Consider the following 21,670-nt stretch of genomic DNA (forward strand, 5'->3'; position numbering starts at 1 on the left):
TAATAGAATGTGAACAGACACTGTTCAATTTCATTTAAATTAAGATCCCAAAAGTTGTCAGGAAAAGACAAAGGCAGAGAAGACTTTCATCCCATCAGTCTAACTGCATTGAAAGCCAAGTGTCAGAGGTAAAAGCAGTGTGCTAAACCACTACTACTAACTATAGTGATAGGGGATTCTATTGTAAGGGGAATAGATAGGCGTTTCTGCAGCCGGAAACAAGACTCCAGGATGGTATGTTGCCTCCCTGGTGCAAGGGTCAAGGATGTCTCGGAGCGGCTACAGTGCATTTTGGAAGGGGAGGATGAACAGCCCGTTGTTGTGGTGCATATAGGTACCAACGATATAGGTAAAAACCAGGATGAGGTCCTAAAAGCTGAATATAGGGAGTTAGGAGGTAAATTAAAAAATAGGACCTCAAAAGGTAGTAATCTCAGGATTGCTACCAGTGCCACGTGCTAGTCAGAGTAGTAATAGAAGGATATTTCAGATGAATACGTGGCTAGAGGAATGGTGCAAGGGGGAGGGATTCAAATTCCTGGGACATTGGAACCGGTTCTGGGGGCGGTGGGACCAGTACAAAACGGACAGTTTGCACCTGGGCAGGACCGGGACCGATGTCCCAGGGGGAGTGTTTGCTAGTGCTGTGGGGGAGGGTTTAAACTAAAATGGCAGGGGGTTGGGAACCTGTGCAGGAAGACAGAGGAAAGGGGAACAAGGATAGTAGCAAAAGATAGGAAGGAGGAAAACAAGTGGCAGTCAGAGAAATCAAGGGTTTAAATCAAACATGGCCACAGTAAATAATAATTCTAAAAGGTCTAAGAGTGTTAAAAAAACAAGCCTGAAGGCTTTGTGTCTTAATGCGAGGAACATTCGTAATAAGGTGGATGAATTAGCTGTGCAAATAGATGTAAATGGATATGACGTGATTGGGATTACGGAAACATGGCTCCAGGGTGACCAAGGCTGGGAACTCAACATCCAGGGGTGTTCAATATTCAGGAAAGACAGGCAAAAAGGAACAGGAGGTGGGGTAGCATTGCTGGTTAAAGAGATTAACAATAGTAAGGAAGGATATTAGTTCTGATGTTGAATCTGTATGGGTAGAGCTGAGAAATACCAAGGGGCAGAAAACATTAGTGGGAGTTGTATACAGACCCCCAAACAGTAATGCGGAGGTTGGGGATAGCATTAAATGGGAAATTAGAGATGTGTGCAATAAGGGCACAGCAGTTATCATGGGTGACTTTAATCTACATATAGATTGGGCTAACCAAATTAGTAACAATACTGTGGAGAAGGAATTCCTGGAGTGTATATGGGATGGTTTCCTGGACCAATATGTCGAGGAACCAACTAGAGATCAGGCCATCTTAGACTGGGTATTATGCAATGAGAAAGGAATCATTAGCAACTTGTGGTGCGAGGCCCCTTGGGGCGCAGCAATCATAATATGATCAAATTCTTCATTAAGATGGAGAATGAAGAATTTGACTCGGAGACTAGGGTCCTGAATTTAAATAAAGGAAACTACAATGGTATGAGGTGCGAGTTGGGTAGGATTGATTGGGGAATGTTACTCAAAGGGTTGACGGTGGATAGGCAATGGCAAACATTTAAAGATGGCATGGATGAACTACAGAATTTGTTCATCCCTGTTTGGCATAAAAATAAAAAAAGGGTGACTCAACCGTGGCGAACAAGGGAAATTAGGGATAGCATAAGATCCAAGGAGAGGACATATGCATTGGCCAGAAAAAGCAGCAAACCTGAGGATTGGGAGCAGTTTAGGATTCAGCAAAGGAGGACAAAGGGATTAATTAAGAGGGGGGAAATAGAGTACGAGAGTAAGCTTGCAGGGAACATAAAACTGACTGTAAAAGCTTCTATAGATATGTGAAGAGAAAAAGATTGGTGAAGTCAAGCGTAGGACCCTTGCAGTCAGAATCAGGGGAATTTATAATGGGGAACAAAGAAATGGCAGACCAATTAAATACATACTTCGGTTCTGTCTTCACAAAGGAGGACACAAATAACCTCCCAGAGATGTCAGGGAACATGGGGTCTAATGAAAGGGAGGAACTGAATGAAATCAGTTTTTGTAGGGAAATGGTGTTAGGGAAATTGATGGGATTGAAGGCCGATAAATCCCCAGGGCCTGATAAGCTACATCCTAGGGTACTTAAGGAAGTGGCCCTAGAAATAGCAGATGCATTGCTGGTCATCTTCCAAAATTCTAGAGACTCTGGAACAGTTCCCATGGATTAGAGGGTAGCTAATGTTACCCCACTATTCAAAATAGGTGGTAGAGAGAAAACAGGGAATTAAAGACCGGTAAGCCTGACATCGGTAGTGGGGAAAATGCTAGAGTCCATTATAAAAGATGGAATAGCAGAGCACTTGGAAAACAGTGACAGGATCGGACAATGTCAACATGGATTTACAAAAGGTAAATCGTGCTTGACTAATCTACTGGAATTTTTTGAGGATGTAACTGGTAGAATAGATAAGAGAGAACCAGTGGATGTGGTGTATTTGGACTTTCAGAAGGCTATCGATAAGGGCCCACATAAGAGATTAGCGTGTAAAGTTAAAGCACATGGGATTGGGGGCAAGGTACTGACTTGGATAGAGAACTGGTTGGCAGACAGGAAGCAAAGAGTTGGAATAAACGGGTCTTTTTCCGAGTGGCAGGCAGTGACTGGTGGGGTACCGCAGGGATCGGTCCTAGGACCCCAGCTAGTCACAATATATATTAATGATCTAGACGAGGGAACTAGATGAAATATCTCCAAGTTTGCAGATGACACAAAGCTGGGTGGGCGTGTGTGCTGTGAGGAGGATGCCGAGAAACTCCAGTATGATTTGGACAGGTTGGGTGATTGGGCAGTATAATGTGGATAAATGAGAGGTTATCCACTTTGGTGGCAAAAACGGGAAAGCAGATTATCTGAACAGCAATAGATTGGGAGAAGGGGAAGTGCAATGAGACCTGGGTGTCCTTGTGCACCAGTCGCTGAAGGTAAGCATGCAGGTGCAGCAGGCAGTTAAGAAGGCAAATGGTATATTGGCCTTCGTAGCGAGAGGGTTTGAGTACAGGAACAAGGATGTCTTGCTGCAGTTGTACAGGGCCTTGGTGAGACCGCACCTTGAGTATTGTGTGCAGTTTTGGTCGCCTTATCTGAGGAAGGATGTTCTTGCCATGGAGGGAGTGCAGCAAAGATTCACCAGACGGATACCTGGGATGGCAAGAATGACGTATGAGGAGAGATTGGGTCGATTGGGCTTATACTCGCTGGAGTTTAGAAGAATGAGAGGGGATCTCATTGAAACTTTTAAAATTCGAACAGGACTAGACAGACTAGATGCAGGAAGGATGTTCCCGATGGCAAGGGAGTCCAGAACCAGGGGTCACAGTCTAAGGATAAGGGGTAAGCCATTTAGGACAGAGATGAGGAGGAATTTCTTCACCCAGAGAGTGGTGAACCTGTGGAATTCTCTACCACAGAAGGCATTTGAGGCCTATTCATTAAATATATTCAAGAAGGAGTTAGGTATATTTCTTAAGGCTAAAGGGATCAAGGGATATGGGGAGAAGGCAGGGACAGGGTACTGAGTTTGGATGATCAGCCATGATCTCATTGAATGGCAGAGCAGGCTCGAGGCCTACTCCTGCTCCTATCTTCTATGTTTCTATGTTACTTCATCCACTTCACCAATAACACTCAGGAACATTAGTGGTGGGGAGCAGGGGTAGGAGTGGACACTCAAATGTGAATGAGCTACACTTCTAGAAGCAAACAGATAAAGAAACATGGAAATGTAGGAGTCTCTGCACTCCTAACAAAGAATCTATAAGTTACTGGAAGTTAACAAACTGAATTTATTGTTTAAGAACTTTACAAAACAAGAAACTACAGGAGAAGCTCAAAACAGGTCTTTTCTCTTTCAATCCACACGAGGACTGGCTGGCCCCGCCCTCTACCTCTGACGTCATAGAAACATAGAAGATAGGAGCAGGAGTAGGCCATTCGACCCTGCTCCGCCATTCAACGAGATCATGGCTGATCATCCAAACCCGAGCACCCGGTCCCGGCACAGACAGCCATCCCACACAAGCCCTATCCCCGTAACCCCACGTATTTAATCCCCCCTAACACGAAGGGCCAATTTTTTTTATCATGGCCAATCAACCTAACCCGCACATCTTTTGGACTGGGGAGGAAACCGGAGCACCCGGAGGAAACCCACGCAAACACAGGGAGAATGTGCAAACTCCACACAGACAGTCACCCGAGGCCGGATTTGAACCCGGGTCCCTGGCGCTGTGAGGCAACAGTGCTAACCACTATGCCACCGTGCTGTCATGACGTCATCACGTTTCCCGCCGAAGGGGACGTCACGTGACCCACGTGATGACATCATCGCGTCAGATCGCGATGTTGTCGATCTAGCTCTGTTTAACCAGAGCCAACTTGAAAGGTAATAACATTGGTTACAGACAATTATGTAAGTCAGTGTAAGAGTCTCTTAGTGGTTTTGCCACAGAAACTTCATTTTCTGGGTGAAGAAAAGCACTTGGTCCAAAAAACTACTGGATACAGGTATTCTAGCTTTTGAGCAGATTACATCTTTAGTAAAGATCCAGATTCGTGGCTTCTCCCAATCTGGAATAGCCCTATTTGCATGACTGAAGTTCAAGGTTCACCTGCATTGTGCAAAGATTGAGATTCTCTGGTGTTTTAGGACTAGTTACACTTGTACATTTACTGCTGCATCTAGTTTAACATTTTAACCTAAAGGTCATGAAAAAAGTCTCAGTGAACACACAGCAAAAGCATGCCCTGGATTGGCTCAGACAGACAAGATTGCACCAGGCATTGTTGACACGGTCCACTGCTCACGTCTTGGTGCCTTTATATCATTGTTCTTTATTCCAGCACGTGTGTTAAAATAGGATTCCTGCACTTTGAATTGAATTAGCTGTGCCCGTTACTACAAGCAAACACAAAGCACTTCTGTTTATGCCTGAAAATGGTTCTGTGAACCTTAGATACATTTTTTAGACCTCCCTCAAATTAATTTAAATGTTTAGGGCTCAAACACTGCTGCCCAGCCTTTCTAAATACTTACATTTTAGCTGCTGAGAGGAGCTCTGTGCACATGACCATGCCTGCACAGCTGTCCTTGGTGGAGAATAAATGCAGCACAAGACTGTATAGGTGCAATTGCATGGAAGCACTCGAGGTTGAGATAGTACACATGTTTGGAATCAATTTTAAATAGCAGTGTAATGTTGCGTGAAAAAATGTGCATGATCCTTTACTGTCAAATGCACCTTACATTGTAAACGGGGCAAATTCAGCAGAAGGAGAATTTGTTTACATTATGGTGTAGTTTCCCCTCTAGGTTGCACTTATTCGCCCGAAATTGGCCAAAACCGGCGCAAAAGAATCGAGGAATTTCAAACGCAAATTATGTTCAGTGCAAAAATCGAGTTTCCGTGATCTTTTACGGTGGTTTAAAAAACATTGTGCTGGAAGCCAGCCCCGCCCACAAAACTGGCCATGACCCCCAGATCACATCAATCACCATGGCGAGTTTCCACCAATTGCACCCATGTGTAAGCTCTTTAAAATAAACTTACTTTTTTTTTAGGCGCAAAGGCATTAGTAGGCTTAAATATTTAATTTACTAAAGAAACTGACTAGTGTGCACCAATTAAACTAGTAAATGGTTCTGTATAGTTTTTTAAAAAGTCAGTTATTTAAAATCAGGTTAAATACAAATGGTGGACTCGACACTGGTTATAAAGGCTTTTTTTTGTGATAAACCCATTTTCAGCTGTATTAATAAAACTGCACCAGGTTACCACTCTTAAATATATCAAGGAATATTTTTTTAAGGCGAGGGGGAAAAAAAATTACATTGTAAAACGCTTCCCGATTGCGCTGGTTCAGTAAAGATTTTACGTTTGTGATTATGCACATTAGCTCGAGTGAAAACTGGAATTATAACTTCACTTTGTAAAATCAGCGCAATTGCGAGCACAATTTGTGCCCAGATTGCCAATTGCACCCAAAGCGGAGACTCTATCCCATGTTTTAAGGCCCGTCACATAGCAGACTGAAAAACTCAATTACTAATTATTCCAAACAAGATTTTCACTGAAAAAGACTAGTTCAATTTTAAAAAGTTCTAATAAAAATGCATTTATGTAACTGCAACAGCGGCAACATTTCGGATACATTCTAAATTGGAATCCTGGTATTTTGGATGCCTTGAAGCAGCTTTTAGCTTCTGTAGCTTTATGCATTTTATTGCTGCCATGCCTCTGGATGCAATGCTGCAACACAAACAAGCTGGCATATGTGCATTTGGAGGTTGGGACCATCACCTCAGGATCACTTCATGCCTAGCCTCTGGGGGCAAAATTAAAGAACTACCAATATTTGCTTCTCGGGCTTCTTCTGGCCAATGGCGAGGTGAGTTCTTGGCCTGCCCGTACAGTCCAACAATGTTATTTTAGTCTTGATAAAGGGTTTTGACCCAAAACGTTGACTAATTTCTCTCCACGGATGTTGCCTGGCCTGCTGAGTTTTTCCAGCATTTTCTGTTATTTCCAATGTTATTTTAATGTTGCTGGCAGATATGGATTTATTAGCCCTGCCGGCTTACAGCCAGAATCAACAACATCTCCAATATGACAGTAACTGTGTATGCAAATATTACATTGTGAAATTAGCAACACTAACTACTGGACCAATGAAATTAGCAACAGATCAATAAGAGGAAAGCTTCTCCACTGAATTTGAAATGCATTTCAGTACAAACTTTAACCAAGTTCCTCAAAGAGGAAATGGATCACAAGTGACATCTACTTTCAGAATCATTTATGGACATAATTCAATTTTTATTGGAAGCTGTTGGTTCCTTGAGAATGTGCCGTCCTACAAACTGCAACATCAGCAGAAATACAAACACCATCCCATTTAGACTGCAGGCTGGCTAAAGCATCTTCTGGTTTTCATTTTCGCCCCATCATTTGATTGTGTTCGGTTTCCTTACTTCCTTTTCCAACCTTCCCACTTGCTAGATTGCCCTCACCTTTCTTCAATGGCCCCAGTCACGCAGAGGAACTTTGAGCTCTGTTGTAAACTCCATAGAGCTACACTCACCCACATGCAGCTCGCTTCCAAAGCAATACTCGTCACAAGTCAAACTAAATTCCATTTGGCACTTGGGGTTACATTAGAGCAGGGGTGGTCAATTATTTGGGCTGGGGGGCCACTTAACAAGCTTTGGTGAGCTGTTGAGGGCCACACACCAATGTTCCCATTAAACTGCGCAGGGGTCTGGGAGGTCCCGCACAGGCCGCTCAGCGGCTTTTAAACTAATAGTTGTGCAATTAGTACAGTAATGAGCACAATTAAATGCTCACCAATTGCCTAACAAGCAGAGGGCGTTAAGTTAGTGAATAAATCTTAACTAATTTACTAATTATCAGTATAATGTTAAATAAATTAGATAATTAAAATGTTAATTAGTAAACAAATCAATTTTGCATTAATTAGTTAGGTGGTAGTTAGTAACTGGTTAACAGGCATCATCCATCAGTCACCCCATCACAGGGAGGGACAGGCCTATGCCCTCCACGCTGCTGCTCTGGGGCCGCGCTGCCATCAGTAAAAGGCCCTCCCCGGGGGGTCGTGGCCCAATGTACCCCACAGAAGCCTGAAGTCTTTCTGCAATACGGGTACAAACTTGTGCACTCTCAAAAATTGTCCAATGCATGGCACACAGACTGAGTGACAGTGATTAATATCACACCAACCAGTCAAAATGGCACTCATGTTGGTTGGCCACTGAAACAAATGATATTGAAACTGTAGCTGATGTGTGTTCCCAATGAAGTAAAAAGTCCCAAACTCCCAGAAAGTCTTTTGCAAAGTTAATCTGTCTGAAATTCTGTTCACTTTCATAGAGCGAGATACGGACTGCAGTTTTACTACATTAATGGTCTGGGATTGATAGTTGCACTGGGACCATTGTAGTTCTACTGTGGACTATGCATGACTACAAATCAACATTGGTGCTGCCATGAGCACTGTGTGCAGGCATGGTTACGCGTATGTGCATGGCTCTGCTCCCAGAAATTAAAGTTGAAATGTTTTGCAAGTGGGCAGGAGCTCCCAAACTCTAAGCATTTTTAAAAAAGCCGCCTCCTTCCGTTTATTATATGCCCAGATAAACTGAATCCCTCAGCAATCTTTAAACTCGGCTGGACACCACATTAGAGTTTCAATCAGAGGGAACACCACTTTTGCAGCAACTCTTTCATTTAGAGCAATGCAAAAGTAAAGCATTAAGGCACCCCACTGAGAAACAGCTTACATGTTTTGACTAAAATTAGAGCGCAGTGGGATTGATGATCCCAACTGCCTTCTGTCCACCTCAGTTGCCGGTCTCTATATCATCACCTCTAAGGCCCATTGCTATGTTGATTCCGCTTCTGCCTTGGAGACGATGACTTGCCTCCTGATGCCATGTGAGGCGGGGTCAGGTGCAGCTTGGAGCCAGGCCTTGGCGGGCCAGACAGAATCCATTGGCGGGCCAGATACGGCCAATGGGCAGTATTGTGCCCACCACTGCATTAGAGGTTCACTAAACCACATCTTTTAAGGTAATTGCAAGATTCTGCAAATCCATTGGCAGGATAGGCACACCAACGTCAATGTTCTCGCTCAGGCCAACATCCCCAGCATCGAAGCTTTGACCACGCGCGATCAGCTTCGATGGACGGGTCACATCGTCCGCATGTCTGATACGAGACTCCCAAAACAAGCGCTCTACTCGGAGCTCCGGCACGGCAAGAGAGCCCCAGGTGGGCAGAGGAAACACTTCAAGGGCACCCTCAAAGCCTCCTTGAAAAAGTGCAACATCCCCACTGACACCTGGGAATCCCTGGCCCAGGACCATACAAAGTGGAGGAGAAGCATCCGGGAAGGCTACGAACACGGAGTTTCTTCGCTGGGAGCAAGTGGAAGCCAAACGCAAACAGCGCAAGTCAACACAAGCACCCCACCCACCCGCCCCTTCAACCACCATCTGCCCCACCTGTGACAGAGACTGTAGGTTCCGCATTGGACTCAGTCACCCGAGAACTCTTTTAGTGTGGAAGCAAGTCATCCTCGGTTCTGCCTAAGAGAAGAGTTCTTAAGTCAATTTAAAGCTTTCAGCTCTGTGGAAGAAACTGCTTTTTGAGTTTCAACTAGGAGTACAAGTAATCCATTTTTAGGCCAAAGTGTTTAAAAAATGATTCCCTCCTCCTCTGCTATTCTGCTGTAACCATTTACATCATTTCTGGACCATTTTTTTTGTTTCTATACCTGTCTCATCACCTCATTTTGCCTTGCACCATCATAATTTTTGTAATTTAATCACTCCTGCCCGCCATCCCTTCTCTTCACAGATGCTGCCTGACCTGCTGAGGGTTTCCAGTATTGTGTTTATTTTGGATTTCTAGCATCTGCAGTAATTTTCTTTTAAAATTAAAAAAAAATCTTGAAGGATATCTTGTACTGTTGGCTCCCACAAGCTTTCACTTTAACTTAAAGAACTTCTCACATTTGTATTGGTTGGAGACCCACATATTCCTTCCAATGACGTGAACTGGAAGGTTAGCAAAATTATTAGAGGAGAGAGCAGTGCACTGATAATTGGTATTGTACCGTTTCAGACGAGTGCTTATGCTGTGATCTCTGCTTTGTCAAGCAGAGGGAAGAACTGGCACCAAGTGACGTCCAATCATTTGCCCTACTCGGTGCCTCCCCAGCAGCACGGCAGAATTCAGTTATGTAGAAGGATCATTATCGTACAAATTAAACTGCAGCTTCCATCTCTCAGATTACCCTGCCAAAGTTTCCTTTTTATAAATCTATTGCTGTCATAAGTCACTTTTGCAAGTTTAGTGCAATCTGCAAAATTTCCAAGAGTTCATTTAAAAAAAACGTTGGTACCTATTCTCAAAGCTTTGCTAAAGTATTTTGCTAACTTAATTATTTAGATACTGAATAAAATATGGTCAGATGTATATGCAGTTTAAAATGGTTTGGAGACCACTACATGCGCATTTCTCACGACTGGCCATACATGTCCGAAGCTACAAGGAAACACTTACATTGTATCCAGTCTATTTCCTAACCAGCTGTATACAAGATTAGAGAGGATCATGTGTGCATCAGAAAGAGAAAAATTTCAGAAGATACAAGGCTGCAACATGCTTGAGAAGTTTGGACAATAGCCCATGAACAACAAAAGTATCTGAACCCCAAGTATGTCGTCAGCCTTGAACGTACCATCAAAAAACATACAAAGGTACATATGCATGCATAGACACACTTGATCCAATATACAGACAGAAATATGTATACCCCAAAAATACTCTTGCAACATTTAGATTTCTAAGCTTTTCCAATTGGTTTCTCTGGAGTCCATCCTTTTCATTAAAAACCTGGCAACAATAACGGCAGTAATGTGCAAATCGTCTTGACAGGAAGAAACAACATTTTACAATTGAACACTAAGCCAGGAGCACAATAGGACCAGTAAAAGGAAGAGATGATTTTACTGAGAACCACACATTCCAATGCAGTATAGATTGTGTAAATTCCCTTGAGTAAGACTATAAAAAACTACTTTCATAGGACTTTAACAATCCATGGGGAAATCAAATTCTTCTCAGCACTGGTCAAGGTTTGCAGTCCTTGGTGTTCGCACATTACAAGCTATCACTGCTCATCCCTCATTCGTACCGTCGAGCAGTCTGAATTAGAAAGGAGAAATGGGGGTGGGAGGAAAGGAACAGAATGAATTTATAGCACTTCTCACTTTTAGATCTCCCATGTACATATGAAAGAACTGAAAGCAATTGCACTATGAGGCACTTAGCTTGGGTAGGAGTTCAAAGATTCCTCCAGTTTCCCCCCAATGAGCATCTGCAAGGGGAGAACATTGATTGACACCGTTGCCCTAACTAGCACTGGCATGTGGTTTTGGGGGGGGGGGGCGGGGGGGGGGGGGAGGAGAAGGGAAAGAGGGAGGGAGGCGAAGAGAGAGAGTGACACGATACACAATTACAGGTGGTAAGTCATGCTATAACCAAATCATTCATCAGAATCCAGCAGTTAGAAGGCTGCAGTTTATTAAGGGGTTATTACAAGAGCTGTTACACATTAAGGACACTTTCCTACACCCGTTTTTGTGTAATTTTACATTTAACAATTAATGTGGCTAATCCCAGAAGTCAATCCATTTAGCTGAGTGTTTCTCTTGGTGGTATATGCAATTCTGATGATCTGACAATGTTCAGTGACATGAAAAAAAATCTATCTTGCCAATCTGAGGCACTGAAAAACATGTTTGTGCTCTCCAAGGTGCAAAGGACACTCAGTACTCAAAAGGTACCTCTGGTGAAAGGTTACTTTTGCCTTATGTGGGATTCTGCCAGCTTTTCCCTTCAATCAACATGGTGCAAATACTACAGGGAAATGTCATTACAGAAGAACTGAACAGAGACAGAGGACAAGCACAAATTAAAAAGCATTGGTCATTTGAGGGGGAAAATTAAACAGCTTAGTGTTATGCGTTGTGGTGTGTAGTACATAGTAATGCAAGTAACTTTTGTTGTAATACTGTTAAATAGAAGGGAGAAAAGATTTGCTACATTTAAGAGTCATTGAGCTCCTCTCTTTGCAAAATTGAGTGAATAAAGAGTTCCCCTACTTGGTGGTGTATAAATATATAACCCGTGTTACACAAACCAAGATCCCAAGTTCATTTCCTGGTTTGTGCAGAGTGACTTCTCTAACTCAGGCTCCACTCCCAACCCACTCTTTTCAATTCTTCAAAAAGACCGTTTCTTCCTGCATGTCTCAATCTAACTACCACCGGCCATCTTTAATTGTTCCACCTTGGCTCTTTATTTATCAACATTGCAGGCTGGAGGAGAAAGGAGGGAGAAGAACCATTGTCGTTATATGATGCATAAAATAAAACATGCCGATCTTTTATGCAAAGAACTTTCTTTTTAAATTGTGAAACCAATGAGAAGGGCAAAGGCCCATAGTTTAGGACATCAGGGTTGAAAATTAGAAAGCAGTGCTGAGGTGAGGTCAAGCTTTAGTTTTGAAAGCTTAAAGATGGTTAGATTAAGGAAATGGGAGTAAGGACTTCCATAATTTTGAAAAGAAAAAAACTTTCATTTATATAGCACTGTTCATGACCACAGGAGGTTCCAATGGAGTAATTTTGAAGTGTAGTCTCTTATGCAGGAAACACTGCAGCTAATTTTTTTTATATGTTCCTGGGATTTGGGTGTTGCTGGCAAGGCCATTTATTGCCCATCCTAATTGCTTTTGAAAAGGTGACGGTGAGCCGCCTTCTTGAACCGCTGCAGTCCGTGTGGTGAAGGTACTTTCACAGTGCTGTTAGGGAGGGAGTTCCACGATTTTGACCCAGCGACGATGAAGGAACGGCGATATATTTCCAAGTCAGGGTGGTGCGTAACTTGGAGGGGACCTTGCAGGTGATGCTGCTCCCATGCGCCTGCTGCCCTTGTCCTTCCAAGTGGTAGGGGTCGCGGGTTTGGGAGGTGCTGCCGAAGCCTTGGCGAGTTGCTGCAGTGCATCTTGTACAGGATACACAATGCGCCGATGGTGGAAGGAGTGAATGTTTAAGGTGGTAGCTGGGGTGCCGATCAAGCAGGCTGCTTTGTCCTGGATGGTGTCGAGCTACTCGAGTGTTGTTGGAACTGCACTCATCCAGGCAAGTGGAGAGTATTCCATCACACTCGTTACTTGTGCCTTGTAGATGGTGGAAAGGCTTTGGGAAGTCAGGAGGTGAGACACTCGGCACAGAAGACCCAGCCTCTGCCCTGCTCTTGTAGCCACAGTATTTATATGGCTGGTCCAGTTAAGTTTCTGGTCAATGGTGACCCCCTAGGATGTTGTTGGTGGGGGATTCGGCGATGGTAATGCCATTGAATGTTATGGGGTGGTGGTTAGACTCTCTTGTTGGAGCTGGTCATTGCCTGGCACTTGTGTGACGGGAATGTTATTTGCCACTTATCAGCCCAAGCCTGAATGTTGTCCAGGTCTTGCGGCATGCAGACGTGGACTGCTTCATTATCTGGGGCGTTGCTAAAGGAACTGAACACTGTGCAGTGAACATCCCCTCTTCTGACCTTATGATGGAGGGAAGGTCATTGATGAAGCAGCTCAAGATGGTTGGGCCTAGGACAATGCCCCGAGAACTCATGCAGCGATGTCCTGGGGCGGAGATGATTGCCCTTCAACAACCATAGCCATCTTCCTTTGTGCTGGGTATGACTCCAGCCAGTGGAGAGTTTTCCCTCCTGATTCCCATTGACTTCAATTTTACTAGGGCTCCTTGATGTCACGCTCGGTCAAATGCTGCCTTGATGTCAAGGGCAGTCACTCACACCTCACCTCTGGAATTCAGCTCTTTTGTCCATGTTTGGACCAAGGCTGTAATGAAGTCTGGAGCAGAGTGGTCCTGGCAGAACCCAAACTGGCTATTGGTGAGTAAGTGTCGCTTGATAGCACTGTTGATAACACCTTCCATCACTTTGCTGATGATTGAGAGTGGACTGATGGGGCGGTAATTGGCCGGATTGGATTTTTTTTTTTTTTTTGGACAGGACATGCCTGGGCAGTTTTCCACATTGTCGGGTAGATGCCAGTGTTGTAGCTGTACTGGGACAGCTTGGCTAGAGGTGCAGTTAGTTCTGGAGCGCAAGTCTTCAGCACGACAACAGAGATGTTATCGGGGCCCATAGCCTTTGCTGTATCCAGTGCGCCAGGCCGTTTCTTGAAATCATGTGGAGTGAATTGAATTGGCTGAAAACTGGCTTCTATGATGGTGGGGACGTCAGGAGGCCGGCAATGTGGATCATCAACTCGGCACTTCTGGCTGAAGATGGTTGCAACTGCTTCAGCCTTGTCTTTTGCACTCGTGTGCTGGGCTCCGCCATCATTGAGGACGCGAATATTCATGGAGCCTCCTCCTCCAGTTAGTTGTTTAATGGTCCACCACCATTCACGTCAATTTGTGCATAGCAAAGTCCCACAAAGTGCAACATAAGGTCATGAAAGGCACTATATAAATACAAGTCTTTCTTCCTTATCTGTTTTAGTGATGTTGGTTGAAGGATAAATATTGGCCAGGGGCCTTAGTTTAATGTCGCATCCAAAAGATGGCACCTCCAACAGTGTAGCACTCCTTCAGTATAACAATGTCAGTATGGATTTTGTGCTCAAGTCTCTGGAGTAGGACTTGAACCCACAACCGTCTGACTCATGGAGGAGAAAGAATGAGTTAAGAGTAGGATGCCTCGTGATGAGCATTGATTTCAATTTACTGGGACTGTAGAGATGTGAAAGAGCAAATTTTTGCAGACTAGGAGGAACAAGAAGCAAAGTTAAGAGTATAGACCATGAGTTCTGATAAAATAAAGGCAAAGGCTTGAGATGGCGACAAGACAGGCTACAGGGAGGAGGTAAGAGCTCTAGCAGAATGGTGCAAGTACAACAACCTCTCCCTCAACATCAGCAAAACAAAGGAGATGATCGTGGACTACAGGAAGCGGCAGGGGGAGGGACACACCCCAATCTACATCGAAGGGGCCGAGGTGGAGAGGGTCAGCAGCTTCAAATTCCTGGGTGTATTCATTACGGAGGACTTAACGTGGTCACATCACATTGATGTCGTAACGAAGGAGGCATGCCAACGCCTGTTCTTCCTCAGGAGACTGAAGAAATTTGGAATGGCCCCACAGATTCTCACCAACTTCCATCAGTGCACCATCGACAGTATCCTGTCCGGCTGCATCACTACCTGGTATGGCAACTGCTCCGCCACAGACCGCAAGGCTCTACAGATGGTGGTGAAAGCTGCACAACATACTATAGGAATTAAACTACCTGCTGTCCAGGATATCTACCCCGAGAGGTGCCGGGGGAAGGCCCTGAGAATCATTAAAGACGCGAGCCACCCCAGCCACAACCTCTTCGCCCTGCTCCCGTCCGGTAAGAGATACCGAAGCATACGGTCTCGTACCAGCAGGTTTTGAAACAGCTTCTACCGCCAGGCCAGAAGACTCATGAAAGTATAATTTATTATTTATTACTGTTGTTTTATTTATTATTACTGTATTTCTATTAGTATTTTATCATTGCTATGCCATATTTATAACAATGTTGGGAGGGCAGCACGGTGGCATAGTGGTTAGCACTGTTGCCTCACAGCGCCAGGGACCTGGGTTCGAATCCGGCCTCGGGTGACTGTGTGGAGTTTGCACATTCTCCCCGTGTTTGCGTGGGTTTTCTCCGGGTGCTCCGGTTTCCTCCCACAGTCCAAAGATGTGCAGGTTAGGTTGATTGGCTATGATAAATTGACCCTTAGTGTTAGGGGGATTAAAATATGTGGGGTTACGGGGATAGGGTGGGATATGTGTTGGTGTAGGGGTTACGGGGATCGGGTGGGATATGTGTCGGTGCAGGCTCGATGGGCCGAAATGGCCTCTATCTGCACTGTGGGGTTTGTGATTCTGTGACTCGTAAAAATCAACATTTCATTGTGCAGTACACACGTATATGACAAATAAAATTGAATCTGAATCTGAGGGGGAGATGGCTAGACTAGAAGTGAAAGAGTGAGTATATTCTGTCCAGGTGCGAGAGTGAGGTGTTAAAAGTCAGCCTATAAGTGAGAGCAGCACTTAGGTCTTGAAAAGACTTGTTTATATTGCAAATTAAGATTTTTTTTTTGCAAAATAGGGAAAAAGTAAGTGGTGCAAGAGGAAAGTAAACTTTAGAGGCAGTTACATAACAATGTTGCGGGAGTTCCATTTGAGGTCAGGAAATAGTGAGACCAAAAATCCCAATCGATCCGGTAGAACCAGATCGGAATCATTCCATGGAGTTTATTAAATGAATCACCATTCAGCAGTGAATGGATTGTTTTATTTTCTCCTCTTTCCCTTCTCAACTGGGATTGGAACATAGGAACAGGAATAGACTGTCCAGCTGGTCAAGCCTGTTCGACTATTCAATGAGATCATGGCTGATCTGTATCCTAACTACATCCCCTGGCCTTAAGTTTCTCTCTATTTAGCCTATCCATTCCTTTCAAAATCCTAAAAACCTCAATCTAATCACCCTTTAACATTCTATATTCCAGGGAATAGAAGCCTAGCTCATGTAATCTCTCCTCATAATCTAACCTTTGGAGCCCTGGTAACATTTTGGTGAATCAGCACTGCACTCCTTCCAAGGCCAATATATCCTTTCTAAGGTGTGGTACTCCGAACTGTACACAGTACTCCAGATGTGGTCTAACCAAGGCTTTGTATAGCTGTAGCAAAAATTCCTCTCCTTTATATGCTAGCCCTCTAGTTAGAAAGGTTAACATTCCATGAGCCTTTTTAATTATTTTTTGTACCAGACTACTACATTTTAGTGATTTGTATACATGGACCCCTAAATCTCTTGGACCTCCACTGTTCCTAGCTTTTCACCATTTAAATAATACTTGGATCTATCCTTATTTGGTCCAAAATGGACAACCTCACACTTACCTGTGTTGAAATCCATCTGCCGCAGTTTTGCCCACTCACTTAACCTATCAATATCACTGTTATTTTATGCTCCCGTCGACACTACTTAATATACAGCCAATCTTTGTGTCATTGGCAAACTTGAATATAAGGCTCTATTATTTGTCTAAGTCATTAATAAGTAGCAAATTGTTGAGGTCTTGTGGGATACCACTAATGTTCCCTTTAATTTTTTTTTTATATAAAGGGTGCACGGCCCCTTTAAAGGGGCTGCGCGGCACATTCAAAATACCGCCAATGTGCTTTTTTTTTTTACTATTTAAAAGCCAGTGAGCCGGCTACGTGGGAGCTGCAGAGCGGTCCGTGGCCGTGCAGCTTAAAGGGAACATTGGACACCACTAGTCACTTCCTTCCAATTAGGGTACATACCCATTATCCCTACACTGTTTTCTACCACCTAACCAGGTCAATAATTTGCCTTCAATTCCATGAGTTTTAATTTTAGCTAATAGTCTCTTGTGTGGAACCTTATCTAATGCCTTCTGGGAGTTCATATAAAACTACACCCATAGACATTCCCCTGTCTACTACTTTAGTTCCTTCCTCAAAAAAATTAATTCGCTTCGTTAGACATGACTTGCCCTTTACAAATCCACGTTTGCTCTCTCTAATCAGCTCAAATTTCTCCAAGTGCTCAGTCACACTATCCTTAATTATAGATGCCAATAACTTCCCCACAAAAGATGCTAGACTAGCAGGTTTATAATTTCCTGGTTCCACTCTCTCACCTTTCATAAATAATGGAGTTATATTTGCAATTTTCCAATCTAAAAAGAGACAATTCCTGAATTGAGAGCGCTTTCGAAGATTACGGCTATAACATCTGCAATTTCCTCACTTACTTCCTTCCTTTAAAACCCTGGGGTGGGAACCAATGTTCCCTATTATTTTGGGGGGCCACGTGTCCAATTCAAAATACTGTGCATGCGTGGTTTTTCTATTTAAAAGCTGGCTTTGCAGGACCCCTGAAGAGCGGTGCGGGCGCGCAGCTTAAAGGGAACATTGGTGGAAACCATCAGGTCCTGGGGATTAGTCAGTCTTTAGTGCCATTATTTTTTTCTAATACTGTTTTCTTGCTTCTGTTAAGTTTAGCAAGTTCCAGTCCTTGATTCATTATTAGTACCCCTGGAATCGCAGGTGTATTATCCTTTCCCTCTACTGTGAAGACTGACACAAAAGTAATTATTCAACAAGTCTGCCATTTCCTTATTTTCAATTGCAATATTACCTGCATGTTTTTAAAAAAGGCGCTCATTACCCTTGACCAACATTCCCTTTAAGCTTCGCGACATGCGACACTACAGCTCCCACGCAGCCGGCTCACCGGCTTTTATATAGGAACAACCGCGCATGTGCGGTATTCTGAATGGGCCGCACACCCAAGAAAAATTAACGGGAACATTATCCTTGACTACCCTTTTTCTTCTAATTGCCTCTTCTCTATGGCCTTTTACAAAAGTGCCCCACAAGCTGTGCAATTTCATAAGCATTGGTCAGCCACTTTATTACTTTTCCTTTTGCTCCCTCACCAAGCCAAAAGAAATGTAGATGATTTTGTTTTGTTTTTCTGCAGTAAACCTAAATCCATATAGCAGCATAGCTGGATGTGGTAAATCTCACCCAACAAAAGGCAGGCAAGCCAGTCCAAATGTCAAATTTTGGCTGGTACTGATGGCGGTGATCCACGTCTGTATAGAACATGAAGGTCAGACACAAGGCAACATTTATACACAGCTGTGTAACTGTAGGTATCTCACATATGCTTCAGTTTACTTTGGGTGTTTTTTTAAAAAAAGTGTAGTTATTTGCATACAACAGGCCCCTTAGCCAGATGTACAGGAACTCCATTAGGTTAGCAACTCACAGGTTAATTTTTTTTTAAATTTGTTTATGGGATGTGGGCGTCACTGGCAAGGCCAATTTGCCTGAGAATTTCAAAATATTGCATTTAATTCATGTTTCAAAAATTAAACTACAAAACAAGAAAAAGATGGAAACATGAGATTTCTTTATAAGATTGCAAAATTTCTTGAACAAACTTGCATCTATAATAAAGTGGCTGACCAGTGCTTATGAAATTGCCATAGAGAAGAGGCCATTAGAAGAAAGAATAGTCCAGGGTAATGTGAGCCCTTTAAAAACAGATGCCGGTAATATTGAAAATGAAAATAAGGAAATGGCAGGCTTGTTGAATAATTACTTTGCGTTCAGGGTGCCTTAAAGCATTTAATTGGCTGTAAAGTGCTTTAAGTGTAGTTACTGTTGTAATGTAGGAAACAGCAACCAATTTGCACTCAGCAAGGTCCAACAAACAGCAATGTGCTAATGACCAGATCATCTGTTTTTAGGTGCTGGTTGAGGGATAATATTGGCAAGGACACCGGGGAGAACTCCCCAGATCTTTGAAATAATGCCATGGCACCTTTTGCATCCACCCGTGGGGGCAGGTGGAGCTTCAGTTTAACCTCTCATCCGAAAGAAGGCATTCTGACACTCCCTCAATACTACAATGGAGTATCAGCCTAGATTATGTGCTCAAGTCCCTGGAGTGGGGCTTGAGCCCACAACCTCTTGTAAAGTCCACGCCTCAATAATACGGGAGAACAGTTTAACAGGTACTTTACTGAAGAGGCAGCTTGAAACTGAAACTACAGAAGTCTGCTAGGGCCTTTTATACAGGGGTGGTCACTGCCGGTACTGCAGTCTAAGACCAGTTATTCCCTTAAAGGGACATACACAACACCTCTGACTCAGACGAGAATGCTACAACTGAGTAACGACTGAGACCTTAACACCCATAATATATTCTTTGAACAAAACTGAAAATGGACTTTTATCACATACAGGAATAATGTTCCAGGTCTGAAGGGGTTCGTTACAAGGTCCACTGTCAGATTGAAAATTTAGGCAAAATAAATTGGGAACTGCAAACAGTAACCTAAACCTCATGCTTAAAAATAATGTTCTTCACTGCATTCACGGTACAGTACTTTGAAGGATGGAATATTATACAAAGCAATTTTTCAAAGATTACCTTTAGTTACATTTATTATGTCCAATTGATCGTCCAATAGAATATACACAATCATTTTACTGTCTCAATCACTCAAACTCCCGAGAGGTTTACAACAGCAGTATGGATTGATCAATCAGGGGTTTTCCTTTCCCATGGGAAAGTTCGCGGGACAGTTTCGCTTTGCCCCCCGCCCACCAACTCAAAGATCCAGCTGAGAATGGATTTTCACTGCAGGGAGAAATCTTGGGTGTGACCCCACATCCTAAGCTTCAATTGCATTCAAAACTCCTACTGTTCATAGTGCACTAACACAATGAAGCGCTCATGAAAAAGGATTAAATTGTCAGCTGTATTTGAACAGTTTACAGAGCTTTATGGGCCAACCACACCATCTCACATTTAAAAAAAAGCTATAGGAACAAGTAAATTGTTTTGGAATGAAAATACAAGAAAATTCCAGCAGCACCTCCCCTTTCCAGTCTCCTGGTTGTGAGAACAAGTCTGTGCCACTGACAAACTGAATCTACTTTGAAAGCCAGTGAAAGCAGTCAAGCAAAAAAGATGAAAGTGGGTGATAAAATGTGAGGAGCACCATGCTGAGCACACCCCAGCAGCTCAACCATACAACATCTGATCATTAATGTCCATCAAAGCTCTGGCCTCACGCCAAGCTTCACCGCATAGCCGTAAAACTCCGAGAAGCGGGAGGAAGAGAGAGGGATAAAAAAAAAGCACACTGATGCTGCAAGCCAGTCAAGCAGCCAAACAATTCCACACAAGTACTGCAGGCTTACCCGTCTGATGCCATTCTCAAAGGCCCGTATTGCAAGGGATGCTGGGCCATCCACAGTCTTTCCATCGTCATCTGGGCCCCAGCTGGCGCTGTAGATGTGAATGTGCTGAGGGTTCAGACTGAGAGACTTTGCTTCCACCATATCTGTGACATCACCATCCAGCATGCGAACTCCTAATGAAATTTCAGCAGGTTAAAGATGACCATGGCACAATTGCATGCATTTACAGTACTTCCACAAATGGTGCATTAGTCATTAAAGGAAGAATATTTAAAAGGGAGGAAAGTCTGGAGGGAGTACTTCTATTCAGATTACTTGGCAATGTTATATTGCAAAACTGTGTGTAAAAAAAGTTATTGATTTATTTAAAATACATCAATTGTTTTCCCCCTCCATAGGTGACACCTGCCAGGTGAGGTCATCTCTTGCTCTCCATCCTGTAATGTGACTGGTGGAGCACACCCTGAAACAGCCCCACTCCATATTGGGGGGGGGGGGGGGGGGGGGAAAGAGAAAGAGGGGGTTCAATATTTCAAGCCAGGTACTTTGCATTGCTTGCTTGCTTTTTCTGGCTGAAGAATAAAGTATAGGAAAAGCCAAAAATTTCAACTTAATGGAGGCACGAGATCGTAATCCTGAGGTAGATCACAAACTGAAGCACGAGACTCCTCCCACATAGAGGTGTCTGTAGCCTGAACAAGGGCTCAGTTAAATGCTGAAGTTGGGCAGAATCTGAAGCCATATTTTGTAAGTTGGAGAAGCAAATCTAGATTTTGAGATCTCCCAGAAACTATGGTCCTGAAATTATTCCCTGGGATAGCAGTATATGAACATTAACGCGTTTGTGTGAAATTTCTTCCTTCGCTATTTCAGCAGAGCCATTTAAAATAAATGGGTTAACACCTCTGCTGAAACAACAACTATTTATATAGCGTCTTTAACATTGTAAAATGTCCCAAGGCGCTTCACAGGAGTATTACAAGACAAAAAATGACACGAGCCATATAAGGAAAAATTAGGGCAGATATCAAAAACTTGGTCAAAGGTGTCAGTTTTAAGGAGGATCTTAAAAGCAGGAAAGAGCAGTAGAGAGGTGGAGAGGTTTAGGCAGGGAATTCCAGAGCTTAGGGCCTAGGCAACAGAAGGCACGGCCACCAATGGTTG

At 43.4% G+C, this 21,670-nt stretch overlaps 2 protein-coding genes across 11 annotated transcripts in view; one reads left to right on the forward strand and one right to left on the reverse strand.

The window, feature by feature from the left end:
* The window catches only part of pcsk5b (proprotein convertase subtilisin/kexin type 5b), a 679,955-nt gene that overhangs the window by 533,961 nt on the left and 124,324 nt on the right, over window positions 1-21,670 (reverse strand). For all 5 annotated transcript variants that reach the window (XM_085986077.1, XM_085986086.1, XM_085986095.1 and 2 more), the window contains exon 7: window positions 20,507-20,679. In XM_085986077.1, coding sequence (XP_085842203.1) covers window positions 20,507-20,679 — 173 coding nt within the window. The remainder of the gene's footprint in view (window positions 1-20,506; window positions 20,680-21,670) is intronic.
* carnmt1 (carnosine N-methyltransferase 1) overlaps window positions 1-21,670 on the forward strand; it is a 1,199,612-nt gene that overhangs the window by 349,442 nt on the left and 828,500 nt on the right. The window lies entirely within an intron of this gene.

The sequence above is a fragment of the Somniosus microcephalus genome, chromosome 1, assembly GCF_052327205.1.
Source record: "Somniosus microcephalus isolate GS21.2 chromosome 1, FLI_Smic_1.0, whole genome shotgun sequence".
Lineage (NCBI taxonomy): Eukaryota > Metazoa > Chordata > Chondrichthyes > Squaliformes > Somniosidae > Somniosus > Somniosus microcephalus.